The 18454-nt window shown below is 48.1% G+C and overlaps 1 protein-coding gene across 1 annotated transcript in view; it reads right to left on the bottom strand.

Moving 5' to 3' along the window:
* MCM4 (minichromosome maintenance complex component 4) overlaps positions 1-18454 on the bottom strand; it is a 52452-nt gene that overhangs the window by 13208 nt on the left and 20790 nt on the right. Inside the window, exons 3-8 of the mRNA XM_085605660.1 lie at positions 10384-10545; positions 10040-10206; positions 9837-9938; positions 9325-9420; positions 9143-9238; positions 4806-4944 (exon numbers count right to left, since the gene is read on the bottom strand). Of these exons, the coding sequence (XP_085461786.1) occupies positions 4806-4944; positions 9143-9238; positions 9325-9420; positions 9837-9938; positions 10040-10206; positions 10384-10545 (762 nt within the window). The remainder of the gene's footprint in view (positions 1-4805; positions 4945-9142; positions 9239-9324; positions 9421-9836; positions 9939-10039; positions 10207-10383; positions 10546-18454) is intronic.

An 18454-nucleotide genomic window follows, 5' to 3' on the forward strand; every position in this document is an offset into this window, starting at 1 on the left:
TATTTGAATGATTTGGTGTGTCGTACTGCTGTCCTCTGGCTTTCCAACACCCCCCCCCCCACCTCACATATAGGAAATGCAATGGTTAATTTCACCCTCGCACGCTGGGGGAACAGGATGACGCTGAAGTTGTACTGTTTTTTCTTTATTTTCTCTCTTCATTTGCTTCTACCGTCATGGACTGATGTGACAGACTACCCCTTCGAAGGAATCCTGTTTCTGGGAGTCAAATTTCTGTCTTTGTAAAATCGTATATGACCTCTATTATCTTGGAAATTTAATAAACAAAGTTTCAAAAAAAGAAAAATCAAGTCCACACATTTATCCATAAACCAACCACAGTTTTGGAAACCGTAACCACAGATCAGGTTCATGCACTAAACTTACAATGGAAGCAATTAAAACAGCAGCATCAACCGTATGATTTTAGCACCCTGTTTTACCTAGAGAAATTAATTTCATAACCAAGGAAGAACCTTCAAGTCAAAGCAACGTTTACAAAGCTAAACGGGCACCACCGCTGACCATTCATGAAAACATGGCTGCTAAATGGTAGTCATGGATTTTATACTCCATTATTGATCAGTTTCCTTCCATACGATGGGACAAAATCAATTCTGAATACAAAGCTGTTAGAAAAAAAACAGCGGCAGTTGGGGCAATAGAGAAGTCAGGATGCTATATAAAGAAAGTACTAATAAAAAAAATATTACCTTAACAAGGAAGAGACCTTGGTTGAAGCACACATACAATTAGTGAAAAGCTAGACAAAACGTGATAAAAAAAAAAAACTACTTGTTACAAAAAAACACGATATAAAAAACACATCACCATGGGGAGAAACCACCAACCTACAGGGAGTGAAAGCTTGGTAAACCGAACTCTGGCAGCATATATTTAGGCTGAGGCCAGAAAATTAAGAAAAGATGGTGCATAAAGCTAAAATTAGCAGAGCACTCCAACTCAAACATTAAGTCTGTGAACGAGTTGACTGAAAACAGTGAAGGTAAATAACCTTGGATAATTTCACACAGATGCTTTAAATGAGACCTCCGCTGTTTACACCAAGACTTGCATAAAGAATGGGACACTGATGTGGCAGAAGAGAGTAAAAGCTTCTCAACGTCCTGAAACAAGAGATAGATCAAGTGTGTCAGGGAGTTCTTGATCTACAAGAGAACCACAGAACTAGCTGTAAAGGAAAGAAAAAAAAATACCTAATAGAGGAAATGCGCCCGAAGCATGAAGAGTTAGAGAAAAGTGCCAGGTGTGAATTTGTAAGGTACCAGGGCAAACAGACTAACTACTATGGACTATATAAAACTCATTCACAATTCCTACACTAAATAGATAGATGAAGGTGGCATCAAGAAGTTTGGCACATGACAACAGAGAGGAGATGACCACCTAAGAGACCTAATAGCAAAACTGGTATCTTACCAGCAAATAATCAGAGGCTAGATGGAAAAGCTCAGTAAGACTCACTATAGAGGTAGTACTACCAATTAAAAGACTTTGAGCCCTCCTCGTGTGCGTGTGGAAATCCTTCATTCCAATAGTGCACGTGTTGACCAACAGAAGAACGTTCAGATGCAATTCCAGCAACAAGGAGAACACCAAGAAATTACAACAGTGAGGGCAAGAGTGCTGGGTCAAGCTGCGGACTCATCCGATTAGGAGGAAGCCACAATGTCTGTGCAAGGAAAAGAGGGCAACTTCAGTGACTACTAAGCATGAGGAAAACAACGAATTAAAAGGGACACGGTTTGGAACAAGGATCGCAAATAAACTATTGGTAATCCAGTGAATATAGAGAAACTCTGGATTAGCTGAAAATCTGCAAACTATCTTTAAAAATAAAGGGACAATCGCAAGACAACAGTTCAGTAAAGGAACAAATTGCGAGTGATAACACCCATGAGACTGAACTATAAAGGTAATCAAACTTAAATAATGACACGGCCAGTGGATGAGAGTAGCAAGAGAAAGCTACAGGACATGCCGGAGATGCACACTGACTCAGGTATTTATATGCTCAAATATTGTATACTGAACAAGACCTATATTTTGGTTTACTGGATTTAGTTGAATGGGAGGGTATACCAGGTGGGTCAATTAATAGACACAAAAGTAATTAGCAGGCTATTGTATTCATCAATGTCTGTACAGTGGCTACAGCAATGTAGTACAAGGGGACTAAACGTCCTCGATAAATGGAGAGTATATTTCAAAACAGAACGTAAAGCAGAGATATTGCTTTTTACAATTATCTGAAGAAAGGAGACTGAGGAAGGTTCAGATCACTCATCCGCATTTGCCATTTAGTGAGACCGCGCAGAAGTGGCCAAAACCTGCTTGTGACCCAAGTCCGCCTCCCAGAAATAATCAGGAACCGCCAGGGGAGTACACCTCTGACTTTTACAATGCGAATATTACACCCATATAGACGAGTCAAGCAACCTCAGGGCATATATTGACCAAGTAACAGCAGGGAAAACATTGTAGGATGTTCTCTGGCTTCCCAAAGCAGCAAGACCTCAACAACTGTATACAGCCTGATAAGTACATATTTAGAAACATGATTCAGTATAGCCAGAAATTTACCACATTCCCATGCCCGTTCATGCCTTGTCATGTAGTTCGTAATGATACATAGGACCTGCGCGTTTGCTGGACAAACTAAGGGAGTGGTGCCAAGACTGATTCTGGACACCCCCGCGGGATGTGTCGGCCTATAGACCAGCTAGCTCACAGTGCCACAATTCAAAAGGGCATTAGATAGGTGTGCAGCACTCAATCGACAGTCACCCACAGACATAGCAGCATTCTCACTTGCACACGAGGGACGCACGACTGCATAGGGAGGACACTCCCTTACTGCACACTCCTGGATACAAACGCCTAGAAACGGGTCAATCTGCACACCTCAATGTAGCATGAACTGCTATTCGAGGATTAAAAAAAAGGAGTATTGCCATTTGGATACCAGAAGGTTATATACTCTTACAACCCCTTTTAAATGGTGAACAAAGATCTGCAAAAGTCTACTGTTTATGAGTTGCATTTACTGAAGATAATAAGGTAGCTTCACCAGATGCGGACTGGACTGAAGCCTTTAGAAAGTCGTGGAAGATTACCCAGATGCGACGAAAAGCGCGTTTGCTAAAGCTTACAAGTCCGTTGAAAATGAAGAAGTCTAAAGACTGGACATTCAATCCTTTAAGAATAGGTCCTTTTTAGGTCTCGCCTAGCGTTGGAGCGTGCATGGGCTCCTCTCTCTGCGAGGCCTCTTGTAATTGATAAATGTCTTTAGTGGGTTTGAAGCCACGCCCATCTTTTAAATTGGCTGGCGCCATCGGTTATGCAAAACGCTGGCCTCCGATTGAGAATGAGGCTTCTTTGTTACCGCCCCGTCTCCTTTTTCTGGACGGCCCATTTCGACCGGATGTTTTACTTGTGGCGTTATACTGTTTCCTTCATTACTTGGTGTAGGCACTTTGTTTTTTCATTAAAGTTAAACCAGATTGGTCGCACACTGCTACACCTACCAGGCGTGTTCACCCAATGAAAATGGTCCCTGAAGGTCAGCATCGGCGTGTTGATGATTCAGCATGCAGGACCCAGTGTCAGCGTGGAAGTGTTTCCTCAGTTTGCCCAGGTGTAGTTCTTTTATACCAAAAGGGTGCCCACAGGGATTCTACCTTGAGCCATATGTTCTAATTGCAATCATGCAAATGGACCTGAATCAATAATGGCAACTGCGCACAGCAGGCCTGTCGTCCAAGGATGGCGATGACTTTTGTACAGAGATATTATTCATAGTTTGCAGGGGATTAAGATATGGAACTACGAATACTCACTCATGGTAAATGAGGGAAGTTTTCGAAGAAAACCACATGACATTTATTTAACTCATAACTGGGCAAAAGTTCAGCGTCAGAACCGTTATGTAGAGAAAGGTAGGACGATTGTAGGTGAAACGCTGCCTTGCTATATAGGCCTGACGTACAAGTTACTTACCTTCAGTAAAGATGTAGTGCGGGTCCGTCGTGGACATTTGCCGCAAACGGGAAGTATAAGATTTCAAGCCCGAGGGCATCGCACACAGTTCCCAGACGCGAAGCGTAGTTAAAAGGGCCTGAAAACAGGCCAGGAGGAACTGCACACTCCGGATCCGCGTTGCACGCGGAAAAGGAAACTGACGTCAGCGCGCCGGGAGGGACTTATATGACCTCGCTGACGTCACGTACTTGGATGGAGTCAGGGCAGGGTCGTGTGGCGCCATCCCGCGGCGTGGAGAGGTGCTGCTGCAAAAAGTTTTCCGGATCCAGTCCGACGCCTGGGGATATTCCAAGTTAAGGAATCTGCGGCTAGATGTCTCTATCAGATTTATGAAGTTCTAATGGCCTACACACTTTACGAAACCCTTCAAACCAGCAAACTATGGCACAGGACTTCGTAAACAGGAGGGCAAGTGCCAAATACTCTGGGAGCTTTTAGGTGGACGCGGCATTCCCATGTACCTGCTACTAGACTTCGGCAATGGAATTTAGAAAACATGTACGCTGTGTGTTCTCTTGGGCATGGTACCAAGGATTTGGCATTTCCCCCACTTTGCTCATCATTAGGAAATCAAAACACAAAAATCCCTATGCACTGAGAAAAGCCTATCACACCAAAGAACTGATACACAGCTTCTGCCCTCATCATTATCCCGCTCGCTTTACATCTATATGCTTTCCTATTGACTGATAAATGTTAATGCTAAATGAAAAGGAGGAATGCAGCTGCAGCATAAGGGTTACCTTCTGGGTTTAAGCTCCTCATGTTGCGGGTCTTTAGTGCATTGTAGGGCCGGACCTGAATCTGGTGCTCCAAAATAGAATCTGGGTACCGCTCAAAGAAGGTCTCATTAACAGCCATGTCAAATGTCGGGATAACTTCCTGTGAGAAATGAAGTGAAGAGTTTAACACTATACATTGTTCAGCACAACAAAAACAACTTCACACGTGCCTAATCCCCAAACAGACCAGCTATGTCCAGTTCAGAACAAACAAGATGGCTTGTTGTGCAACAACAGAACACTCATGACCATGAATGGCATAACAGGGCAATTAATAAGGAAATTGTTGCAAACTTATTCAACAATAATAGCCTATACAACCATGAATGGGTTGGAGGTCAATTTAAAGAAAACCCAAGTCGTCACTTTTGGTAGAAAGCTATACCGTGGGGGTGGTTGTCAGTTTAACAACTCTAGCCTTAGACCAGGAAATACTTACAAATATCTTGGGGTCACTTTTGACTCCAGGGGCAACTTTAACCAACAGCGTAAGGTTATCTCAGTAAAAGCCATGAACCTACAGGTAAGCTACTGTAAGCTCTCAAGAAATTGGTCTGGCCCAAGCTTGTCCCCATTACTGGAAGTCATGAGAGCAAAAATTGGGCCCACTTTGACTTATGGTGCTGAGATTTTTAGGGGGAAACTAAATCCTTCTTTTAACCAACACGTGACGAAACTTTACAAAAAAAATCCTCCACTTGCCCAAATCAGCTTCTGCTGCTCAGATCAGACTAGAATTCGGTCTGTTAAACTATGAAATTTCAGTCACTGGTCTGTATCTAAACCTGTGCCACAAACTGAGACAGGCAAAGCCAGGATCATTGGAGTCCTTAACTTGGTTGGATATTTCCCAGACAAATCCACGCGGCTCATACAGCCACTTTTTTAAGGATTCGATCCGAGAAATGTCTGCCGGTGCATTATGGGACCTCAACCCTAGTAAAGCAGCATTTAAAAATAGCATTAAGAACTGTATTCGAATGAGGTCCTTGATCATTGATAAAGCCCAATTTGCCAAACGCAGACACGCCTGGGCAACAATGTCTTCATATGGTCGGTTAGCCCCCGCATCTTACTTATCCTGCACTTACTCCTTGCACCTAAAAATCAGCTTTATGGCCGCCAGACTGGGTGAATGGCAATTTTTAAAAGATCTTCCCGTCTGGCGCCGTCTGTCAGAGGATGTAATCTGCAGGGGGTGCGGCATGTCTCCCGAAACCATGGAGCATATAGTCTGTCTCTGTCCTGCTTTGTCACAACGCAGACGTAAACTGAAAACTGAGTGGAACAGGCTGGGAATCCGATCTTGCAGACAAGCAATCATCGCAGCATTAATGCCAGAAAACACAGATCTAAACATCGCTTTTACAATTTTCTTACGAAATGCTTACCGCTCTCTTAAGTAGTTACGGGCTGGTCCGCTTTTATGCTTTAAGAGCTATTTCATTTTATCCTGTGATTTCTCAACTGCTGCTTATACCTTTTTATTGAACTGTTGCTTTGCACAATTGGCTGTTACTTTACGGTCCATGGTCTGAACTTATGGTCCTTGTCAAAGACAGGAATCTAAATGCACTTTAAATGTTAAACTGGTCATTGCACTTTGCATACTAAGTTCTTTTCCATTGATAGATTGGTGAAGTTTTTTTAAAATTTTATTTTGATGTTTCCATTGACTACTGTTTTTATGTCAAGGTTCTGTTTTTAAAAATGTTTTGATGTGTAATTTTGAGGTGATCTTTTAAAGATATTTTTATATCTAAATAAAGTATACCCTACCTACCTATTCAACAACAACATCAACTTTACAAATAAGGCACGTCCCACATACATCCAGCACTCTTATCTCACACCAAACTTCCATTCCCCAAACGTCATACCTTGTTCCAGCCTTCCGGGATCCAACCCTTTACTTCTTGCCGTCTCCCCAGGCTCTTATCTCCCAAACACCATTCCCTGAACTCTCTCCTCACTCGACAAGGTATCGCACACGGAGCTTTCACCTGGGCTCCGTTCTTTTATCCCCCAGCGAGTGTGGATAAGCCTGCATGTGACTCTCCGCCGTCCCCCCCCCCCCCCACACTCCTAAGACGCCTGCTTACGACCCCTATAACCTGTCCTAACCTTGGCTGATACGCAGCAGTACAGACAACAAGCCCTTGTTCCCAGAATCATATTCTGTAGGGTGGGCGGACAACTTTTTTATCCCTCTACACCCCCCCCCCCTCCCCCCCAACCCCAAAAGGTGGAAAAAGTCCGGCAGAGGCAGACTACGCCTCTCCGGACCCTCCCCCCCAGCTACCTATCCCCACCCATGTCCTGTCCACCCAGCACGAAATCCCCAGGGGAAAGATTAGGCTGCGTCATGATTTCCCCGTGGGCCATCATTGGAGAGAATAAGAAATGCCCCATCAACAGCTTCAGGAGCCCACCAGTCATTTTTGGACGGATTCATGAATATTCTGTAAGAAGTCACACCCACGTCAGGATAACAACTTGCAGAAAAGGCATATACAAAATGGGCCTCCTTAGAACGCACTACCTTAACATGCAAAAGGAGCGGACTGGTCAGGTTTCTGGAAACCAGATTTTAAGGACTATTTTAAGGAAATACAAATATACCGAAAATTAAAAGATAACATTTCAAAGGAAATGATTGGAAGGAAAATACCCAAATGACATTGAACAGTTGTGTAGTTAAGGTGTGGTGAGGGAGATTTGGAATCGGGGATGGGCAGAGTAGAGTAACAAAAAAGTTTAAGGTCTGGAGATGGGTGAACTTTAGTGGGTGGGGCCCTTTTTTTTTTAGGGAATCGGGATTTAGTTTAAGGTTCACAGATGGGTGGAATTTAGGGCTGGTGAGCATTTTTAAGGTTCACAGATGGGTGGAGTTTATGGGTGATGAGGTTTTTAGGGGTCAGGAATTGGTGCTGTTTCGGCGTTGGACAGGACTTTAAGGGGCAGGGATGGATGGTGTTTAGGGGATGTGAGAAGGTCAGGGATGGATGGAGTTGAGGGAAGATGCCGAGTCAGTGAAAAGTATCCTAAGTAATAGTTTGACGGTGTAAAAGATATAAATCTGAAATGTTCCTCTTAAGTAAAGTACTGAAATAAATTCCTCAGCCACGAATGTTTCTGAAAGTAATACCTTCAACCAATGCATTTACACTTTATAAAAAATGTAAGCATGCAAAAACTAAATTTGAAGGGGAAAAAAAACCATATGAAATGGTAAATGCCATTGATCCCGAATTTTTCGGCTGAACAGTTTAGGTCAAATGTTTTCTCTGAAAATGGTGCTCCATGCAACAGTTTTTCTATGAAATCACAAACAAGCTGACTGGACCGCCATCAGAACCATTTTAAACGATAAGCTGAACCCATACTGTAGCAGACCCGTTCTAGCAGGCCTTCTTTTGAAATAGCCAGCTTCCAGAGCCGGAAAATGGCGGCAGCCCTCCAACTGGAACAATGCCAAACTATTGAATACCCCCAACTGATCTGCAGCTCCCTTCTTGCAAAAATTAAAAAATCCCCTGCCGATTACTGAGCTTCTAGCAGCTAGAGAAACATAACGGCAGTACTTCTAGCGCTTTAACATTACAATTCCTCCTACACCAGACATCCTCAAGTTTACGCTGGCCAATTGCAAATATATAACTGTAATCATGTTTAAAATACTTATCGGGATCCTCTCAAGACGAATTCAAAAACGATGCTAGTTGGAGTCGTTTGTATAGCGCAGATTCAAGCTTTAGTATGGCCTTGTAGTTCTAAATTAACTTTTAGCTAAGTAGTACCAACCCAAAACATTAGTAATTTTTTTATTTTTTATTAGACAGTCCACAGAACTTCAAAAGCCTGTGATTTTCCAGTGAGAAGGTGTAGGGGAGGGAGGCGAGGTCTGGGGTTGGCGTTTAGGGATAATCATCCTTCTGTAATTTAGAATCCTTACACTGCAATATTATCCAGCTCTTCCACATGCATTACTTACATATGAGAATTTGTTTAATATCAAACCAGGCTAGTGAGGTAGAAGCACACTATCCTCGTGAGACACTGGCACTTCGCCTTTCTTCACCACATGTTCACTAATGTATAATCTGCCATTTACACTTTTCGTAGAATGAAAGACCTGGAGCTGAAATAGGATTAATTCCACAGCTTACGTCATGAATAATCAGAGAAATTAATTCTCTCAAATTTAGACAGTGATGTAAAATTGGAGAACAAAAGTATCTGCTTAGAAACTAGTCTGGCAGGCTCCAACCCCTCCCACAGCAAACCAGCATTCTTACTTGAGGGTAGCACACCAGCTGCCTGTACAGATCTTGGTCAAACGTTCGCAGGTGGTTACAGTCCACATTCAGGAAGGGTTCCCCAACCATGTTGATCTGTAAAACGAGAGGACAGAAATTAGTTCTAGCCCTGCTAGAGTTACTGTAAAACATGCAGGTGGGGTAGGACTGCAGACACGCACCTCCTCGAGGCGCTGCATGTAGAGAGGCTCGTTCAGGTCCAGGCCAGCATTTTCATCCTCTTTGGACAGAAGGTCAATAAAGCGCTGAAGGAATCTCTGAAAGAGAAATAATCAACATGGTGAAAAGAGATGGTAAAGAGACTATGCTCCATGGGAGAACAAACCATACTGACAAGCTGGGAAACGAATTAGAAGCAGGTAAATGATGGATAGGAAAGCCAACCGATGGCAAGCAATGGGTGGACCCCCAAACCACTCTACATTCTTGGCAAGCCCACAATAGGTCTCGCAACAGTAAGCTTATGAAATGTTTAGTAGAAAATACCTAAACAGAATTTTTTAACAAATGAAAACAATACTCGGGGACACAAATGAGAGCAGGGTTTTTCTTTGGGTGCGAGTAGAAGACACCATCCCCTTTTCAGTCCCACAGGCCAGACCAGAAGCACACTATTTTCAAGTCAAGAACAAGCCATGTTGGAAAAGGAATAGTGCATACAAAAAAAACCAACCTGGAACTTTTCTTTGCATGAGGCAACGTTGACATCGGTTCCCCAGATGACCAACTTCTGGCCAAACGACTGTTCACTGGTTACCAGATCTTCAGCAGCAGGCTGCATGTTAAAAGGAATAAAGAAAAAAAACAATCAAAATACTCATTTGCAGAGAGGCATCATCCCGCCCCCTTTCACCCCTGCATTTCGGTGGAGCATACCTGATCAGAGTGCAGGTCCACCTGCCTGGACTTTCGGACAGACCCAAGATCGGGTCTCTGTCTTGCAGGAGTCCCCCGCACGCCACTCCGTGGGGTGCCATCCACTCTAGAACTAGGAGTCCCATATGTCAGAGGGGAACTCAGATCCAATTCACTAGCAGCTTGAACTGAGGAGACAAAAATTTGAAGTAAGCTTCAAAACATCTCATTGGTCAAATCTAATCTAATTTTAGTTAGGATCCCCCAACGCATGAACATTAGAACTAGAATCATATACCCGAGAGGCTAAGGCACATTCAACAACCGCAGCCACAGCTGAACACCAGAAGTGAGAGAACATTTACCAGAATGACGGAAGGGCGCTGGACTGGAGAACAAGGAGTCCTGGACACTGGGGATGCTCATATCAGCAGCAGGCGATGTTGGCATGGGCAGCAACTCTCCAGTGGATGGATCATCCGTACGACGTCTTTGCGATGGAGGGGACTGCACATCTTCACTGCGGGCTGGAGAAAAACAAGTGTTAGGTTTTGATTTGTATCCATTTGAGTCTTCACAGTGAACCAAGGCAACATATACTTTTATTGTTAGACAGTCATATCTGGCTCGACAATGCCAGTATATGGGTATTTTTTTTTTTTTTTTTTTTTTAAACCTTTATTCGGATATTTCAGATACACAGCTATTCAGCCGACAACCCGGAGGTTCGGCAGCTCGTCAAACATATGTAGTCTTCTATAGCTGTCAAGCAGGAGAGAGAAAAGGTTTCAATTTTTAAAGTAAAACATAACAAGCAAGGCAATACACATCATGTGTTCGCGTCAGATCCCACCGATGAGGCGGCCCCATATCCACCATCAGATCAGCCCTCAAGTGTGGAGGGGAGGGAGAGGCAGAGGCACTAACTTTCCATCAGATTTCATCAGCAAAACTCAAGTCGGAAGTGGGGCTAGGGGGAGAGGTGCTCCTCTGGTGGGTCAGCGGCAGGAGGCAGGCAGATGTACCCCCTATACTGGTTCCACCCCCCCCACACCTTATGCCATTTCTTGGGCCTCCCCCGTGCACAATACACTGTTTTCTCCCGAAACATGCACCAGTCCATGTTATCCTTCCATGCATCCAGGGTGGGCGGGCTAGGGGATCCCCACGATCGTGCAATATCCCGCTTGGCCACCATATTACCAAGGGTCACCCATTGAGTCTGCGCAGCATCGTAGTCTGTAGGGCCCCACACGTTCAAGAGACAGCGCCGCGCCTCTGAGTGCAACACAATACCCGTGACCTCCTGCATCACAACATGAATCTGCTTCCACAATTCCGCAATCACACCACACTCCCATATAATGTGCAGAAAGGTGCCCACCATCCCGCAGCCCCTCTTACACAGCCCGTCCTCGGAGAAACCCATGTGGACCAACCGGGGGCCAGTGACAGACTCTGTGGAGTATCTTAAGCTGGACCAGCCGCAGCCTGGCGGGGATGGCAACCTCTTTCGGGGAGGAGACAGCGTACTGCCAGTCCTCATCGTCCAGCTCAAGACCGTCTCTAGTCCACTGGTCCCGCACCCCCAGGAGGAGATCGGTACGGACGTTCACCAGCTTCTTGTAAATGAGAGAGATTGTGCTCTCCGGCACATGGCCGTCCAAGATCCGGTCCTCCAGCGGAGAGGATTCAGGCACCTTCTCCCCCTCAACGAGGACCGACCGCAGCGCATGGCGTACCTGCGCGTACCGGAAGTATTCCGTGCCCTCTAGCGCATATTCCGTCTGCAGCTCTTTAAACGACTTAATCCGTCCCTTGGCCAGCATGTCCCCCACCCTGGAGATACCAATCAGGTCCCATTTGTCGAAACCCTTAGAGTTCCAGAGTTTCCCCAGCATGTCAGAGTCAAACAGCGGAGTGGCCAGTGTGAGTCTATCCTTCCACCCCAGGGAGTTCGTGACTGCCTTCCACACGTGCACCGCCACCCCGGTCGGCCCCGTGAGGGACCCAGCCGGGGCCCTTGAATAAAGTGCTCTATAGTAGCCACCACCCCGCAGCAACCACCGGTCCATAGCGAAGCCGGGGCTAAGCGCAGGACCGTAGACTCCGTGGTTGATTGCGCTCAGTTGGGAGGCCCAATAGTATCTCCGGATGTCGGGAAGCGCGATACCCCCGTCATACCAAGGGAGAGTTAATTTTGCTATCGCTATACGCGGGCGGCCGTCCCACAGCAGCGAACGCTGTAGACTCTCAACCTCCCGAAAATAACTGGCCGGGACCAGCTCCTGAGTGTTCTGCAGGGCATAGAGAAAACGGGGAAGCGACATCATTTTAAATAGCGCCGCACGACCGAGGAGGGAAAGCGGCAGCCGCCTCCAGCCTGCCACGTCCCGCCGCAGGCGCGCCAACGGAGGGAGCAGGTTTCGCTCATACCGTACCGTGGGGTCGGCCGAAATATAGATCCCAAGATACTGAAAACCCTCCCGGGCGATCTGGATCGGGCAATTCCGCGGGGGAACCGGGGCGTCTCCACACAGGGCGTACAGATATGACTTACCCCAGTTGATGGTGAGCCCCGAGTTCCTCCCGAAGGAAGTCAAGATGTCGCAGACAACTATAAGGGACTTCCGGGGTGAGGTAAGATAGAGCAGAATGTCGTCGGCATAGAGGGAAATGCGGTCCTCGTGGTCGGGGGACCAGCGAATCCCCCTCACGTCTGGGTGCCACCGTATCCATGCCGCTAGCGGCTCAAGGGCGAGAGCGAACAACAGCGGCGAGAGGGGACAACCCTGCCTGGTACCCCTTCCCAAGGGATTGGAGGCCCTCCCGTTAACCGCAACTTTGGCGAGAGGTCCTTCGTATAAGAGCCTCACCCAGCCCACAAATCCGGGCCCGAAGCCGAACTTAGCGAGCGCGGCCCACAAATATGCCCACTCAACCGTGTCGAATGCCATCGTTGCGTCGAGCGCAGCCACCACGGCCGGTTCCCGCATCGTCCCGACCCTTGCGATCGCACCATGTATGCGCCTAAGATTCAACGCAGTATTTCGATGTGGGATGAATCCAGATTGGTCGGGGTGGATCAGGTCACCGACCACCCTGACTAGCCGGTTTGCGAGGATTTTAGCAAGGATCTTCGGCTCAGCATTAAGGAGCGAGATCGGCCTGTATGAACTGCACCTGTTTCTAGGCTTGCCATCTTTATGGATGACCACGATCGTTGCCAGGCGCTGGTCGAGCGGGAGGGAACCCGTCGCCCGCGCCTCCACAAACATGGCTCGTAGATGCGGAGCGATCTTGTCCGGCTGGAGTTTGTAGAGCTCAATGGGCAGGCCATTCGGACCCGAGGCCTTGCCCGGACGCAAAGAACGGATCGCCCCCGCAATCTCATCGACCGTGATGTCGCCATCAAGGTCGTCCCTGTCCACGTCGGAGAGGCAAGGCAGGGCGAGATCGCGCAGGAGTGCACATGAGTCCTCCACAGGCCTGTCCGACACGGATGTATAGACCGTGTGGAAGTGATCCGCAAAGCACTGGACTATGCCCTCCGGCTCCGTGACCATGACGCCATCCTCCATCACTAGGTCCGGCACCACTCGATTGACCCTCTCCTTCTTGTCCAGCCACGCGATCAATTTCCCGGCCTTGTCCCCGACGTCGTACAGACGGCCCCGCTGTTCCCTACTCAGAGCCTTGGCTGCGTCAGTCACGAGGGCCCTGTACTCCGATTGCTTAAGGCTCAATTCGTGCAGCGCCTCCTCCGTGACCTCACCCTCCAGGGCCAGCCCTAGGTCTGCGATCTCCGCCTCAAGCTGGGCAACCTCCGCGTCTTTCCGACGCTTGGCCGCTGTAATCAAGGAGAGGGCCTCACCCCTAATCACGGTTTTGAATGCTTCCCACAAGGACACCGCCGACGTGACCGAACCGAGGTTTTCTTGAAAATAACGGTCGATCGCCTTAAGTACCTCACTACGAGTCACAGGGTCTCTAAGATGCCACGGGTTAATTGGGGCCACCCTACCACCCACTCCTCTGGCAACATCCATACAGATCCACACCGGAGAATGGTCAGAAATACCTCGTGCCATGTGCCTGGCCTCAGAGACACTGGAAGCGTGTGAAGCCAGAGTAAGGACATAATCAATTCTGGAGAGACTGCCATGCGCACCTGAGTGGAAAGTGTACTGCCGTTGTGTGGGATGCAACATTCTCCAACAATCAACCAGCCCTAGGGTATCTATGAAATCAGGAAGCCACTTCTGAGCCCCCCCCGAAATCCTCTGCGGGTGCCTGTCAAGCAGGCCTGAGCCGACCGCATTAAAGTCACCACCCACCACCAACACGCCCTCTGGGAGATCCAGTAATGTCCTCTCTAAGTCCGCTAGGGTAGTGGGCTGCAATGCAGGGGGGACATAAACCGACACCAGAACCAGCGTCCTGCCCTCCCACCGTCCCGCTACTGCCGCAAAGCGCCCCCTATCGTCTACAGTAGTAGAGTCAACCTCAAATGGGAGAGAGGACCTGACTAGTATTCCCGCCCCTCTGGAACCCGAGGTGAACCCGGAATGCGCAACAAACTTATAGCCTTTACGATTGAGTGCATGGCACGTGTTGCCAATCAAGTGCGTCTCTTGCAAGAGGACAATATCAGGGGCACATCTCTTCAGAAATTGCAGTACAATCCCACGCTTAATACGATCCCCCAGGCCATTCACATTCCAACTGAGTATTTTGAGGCCCCTACCCCCCATCCCAGCATGTAAGGAGACCACCACCACCCGCGTGGAACCCGACCCGAACCACAGGAGCTTGCATCCTGACGCCTTGCAGAACCAAAAACAACAACAACCCCAACAACAAACCCCACCCACCCCCCACCCTGCACCCCTGCGTAAGCTCTAAAGTGCCCCCCAACTTGCAGTGTGCCTGTCGCCCCTTATAGAACTAGTCTACGGAAAGAACCCCAGAGGAGGAAAAAGCTCCCCTACAGCCCCCGCCACCCCCCGGACTATCAACCTCCCGGAGGGATCGGAGTCGTGGTACTTAAGTCCTGGTTCAATGTTCGTCACCAGCACCATCTGCGCCACCAGAGCGTTCCGCGCCAGGCCGCCCTTGGGGCAGAGTGTCCAGCCAGTCTCCGACCATGTCGGGTGCCTCAAAAAAGAAAGTCCGCTCTTCGAACACCACCCGCAACCTTGCAGGAAAGAGCATGGCATATTTTAGTCCCATCTCACGCAGTCTTCTCTTGACCGCCATGAAGCCTTGCCGCTGCTTTTGCACCATCTGAGTAAAGTCCGGATAAAAGCTTACAGTAGTGTTCTGGAATGGCAGCAGGCCGGCCATCCGCGATGCTTGTAGTAGGGCATCTCGATCCCTGAAATTAAAGATCCGGGCGACAATCGGCCTTGGTGGGGCCCCCACCTTGGGCCTCCCGCCAGGAACTCTATGGGCCCGTTCGACGGTAAAGAACTTGCTAAGGCCTTTGGGTGCCAGATGGTTCACCACCAGGTCCTCAACGAACAGGTCCACCGACTGCTCCTCCGAATTTTCCGGGACCCCAATGATGCGCACGTTGTTGCGCCTAGCACGGCCTTCGAAGTCTTCCAACCGGCGGGCGAAGTGATCATTTGCTGCCCGGAGAGTACGGACTTCCTGCTGGAGGCCGGAGACATCGCCCAGGAGGCCGGCAGTCTTGAGGTCCAAGGACTGAACCCGCTCATTAGTTTTGCCGAGGTCGGCCCGAACCAGGTTGACATCTATCGATATGGCATCTACTTTTTGTGCCAGGGTCTCAAATTGCTGCCCAATCGAGGACTTCATCCCTTCGATGGCCCCCATGATGTCCTGCAGGGTTAATTCTGTGGAGGGGGATGCCGCGTCCTTCGAGGCTTCCGACGTCGGGCCTGATTCGCCCGGGGACCCCCTCTGATGGGCATAGCGGTCCATGGTATTAGTCTGGGTGGAGGTGCCCCGCCTGGTGTTCTTGGGCTTCTGTTTTTCGGCGTCCGATCTGGTCGACATCGCAATCTACCGTGTAGACAATCTCCTGGCCCGTACAGGGTAAATGGGCATGCAACCAGTGGCTGGCGCCGCGCACGCCCCGTCCCGGGCGCCCTGGAGACTGGAAGGCGAAATCGAAAGTGAAATCCCCTCCCCTCCGACGACTCTTCCCCGACCAGGCCGCTGTTGTTCAATTAGGGCACGGGCACTGTGCCAACGCAAGTCCCGGGCACCGTGCGGGGATTAGGCCCCAAACTTCCAGGCAGTATAACTTCGGTCTCCGGTGGGCGATTTCGACTCGGACAACAGTTCCCGCCTCAGCAGCAGATCCTCTCCAATAGTCCGGGCATCAAGTACAGGATAATAGACAGGATAGATGCCGGAGGGAGCGAGGGTCTCGGGAGCTCTAGGCTCACGCGGCCATCTTGATCACGCGCTAAGCTCCTCCCATATGGGTATTCTTAAGTCCAAAACGAACCAGTCTCACAAACCAATGGACTTTACAAATCACTTAATATATATTGCAAGCTGGTAAAGTGAATACACACACCATAGTGAACTGCGGGTCTCCAAGGCCCCTATTCCAGCTTAAATGGAAGGCTGCCACCTAAACGTCGGGGCTAGAAGTTGCAGCATTTAATATTTTCAGTCTTTGGAGAAGAAGGCGAGACCTATTGGCTATGCCAATTCTTGTTGGGGTTTGGTATTAAGAGAACACACAAATGGCAGTTTTACACTACAACAAGAAACCTATACCTTTGAAATGGCAGGTACTCCTCAGCCTACACATCAGTGACAACATTGTAACACCCACCCTAGGAAATTGAAGATTATGCCGTCTTACTGGTTATTTGTTTACATATGATGCGACCAGATGTTATAGAGTTTTGGACTTGTTTTCTGAACGTGCATATGCAAGCTAAAATGAAGAGCAATTAAGAATTACTAGCCCAAAGCAACTATTGCCAAACGAAATCCAGCATACTAGCTTAATTCATAAAATAACTTTAAATTAAAGAGGACAGGATTGCTCATTGGCATCTTGCACACGTGCACGGCGCCATCACCACTGAGGGACACGGCTGTGCAGCAATGCTGCCGGGATTAGAAGAGGAATTGAATTTTGTATTGTGCAAAGCAGTGGGTGGAATGGTCTTCAAGGTTTTAATCTACATATTTTAAATGTTGTCCAAGCCAACATCAAGCTTCGTTGCTCCCTAGGCATTTCAGGTGCACACACACCACAAAGAACAAGCACGCGTGCCTCGCGCTGAAGGTTTAAAAAACAAACAAAAAAAAAAAAAAAACGTGCAGGCTGCAGTGGGAGAGGCGGAGGGGTGCACCCACGAGTGGTGCATGCGCTCGGGAGAGCAGTCTGCTCTTTTTCGAAGCACACTCATGCTTGTGGGCCGCCCTTGCGCGCTCCCGCAAGGTGTATGCCACTACAAGCACGAGTATGTGCTTCGAAAAAGAGCTGAACGACTGCTAAAGGTCTCCTATGCAGCGCATGCCCGCTGCATAGGCGAGCCCTAAAAACAACGATGCTGCATCAGTTACGCACAGCCCGGTGTCGCTGGAATCAAGCAGGCGGAGGAGGGGAGCAGCCAAGCTGACATGGACTGGAATTGATGGCATTTGATTAGCCAGAACAGCCAATTACTCCAGCGCAGAACAAGTGGGAGAGGAGGAGGAAGTGCTCGGAACATGCGCCCTCAGAATGCCTGTGCGCCGCGCTAGTTAAATAAACTGGCTTGTTTGGAGGCCCTGGAGGGAGAGAGGGGGATAATCCGCGAGAAACTGGGTGAGGAGGAAGAGCACCCTAGAGAGAATGTAACTGGTGCTCCTGTAAAACGCTCCAATACGCTCGTGTCAAGTAAGCGCTATATAAAACTAGTCACTCATTTTACAAAAGAGACACCCCTTGCAAAGGCATTGTTAAAATAATGTGTTGTTCAAAGAGGGTTTACTTTCTTTATGTGCACACCTTTTTGTTTACTTTCCTCTTAGCTTCCTGTCTGCACTCGTTAAAATTCACCCACTTCAATAAAGTGTTTCATATAAAAGTTAATCATTAATGAAGCTTGGAGTATTGTAGGTAAATTACTTTTATACACTATAAACATTATCAACTGGTATCCTTTCTGCTGAACTTCTGAAGCCCTCCTGAGCAAGGGTCTGGGTGCAGCGTGTTGTGGAGGTGGGGGGTTTGGAGGGGAGATATTTGTGTTTTTTAATTCCACTTCCTAACTCCAGGGCAACAGAACAGACTCCACGGTTGGTTGGGCTGGCAAAGCAATAAGCCAGCAGTATCACATACCAGAGGCAGGGGGCTGGAAGGGGTACTGTGACAACTGCCACCCGAAGTTTTCCAAGCACAGCTGTGTCCTTTAGTAAATTATGTACAGCTTGCCACAGCGCAGGCATTGGCGACGA

Source organism: Triturus cristatus, chromosome 5_1 (assembly GCF_964204655.1).
Source record: "Triturus cristatus chromosome 5_1, aTriCri1.1, whole genome shotgun sequence".
NCBI lineage: Eukaryota > Metazoa > Chordata > Amphibia > Caudata > Salamandridae > Triturus > Triturus cristatus.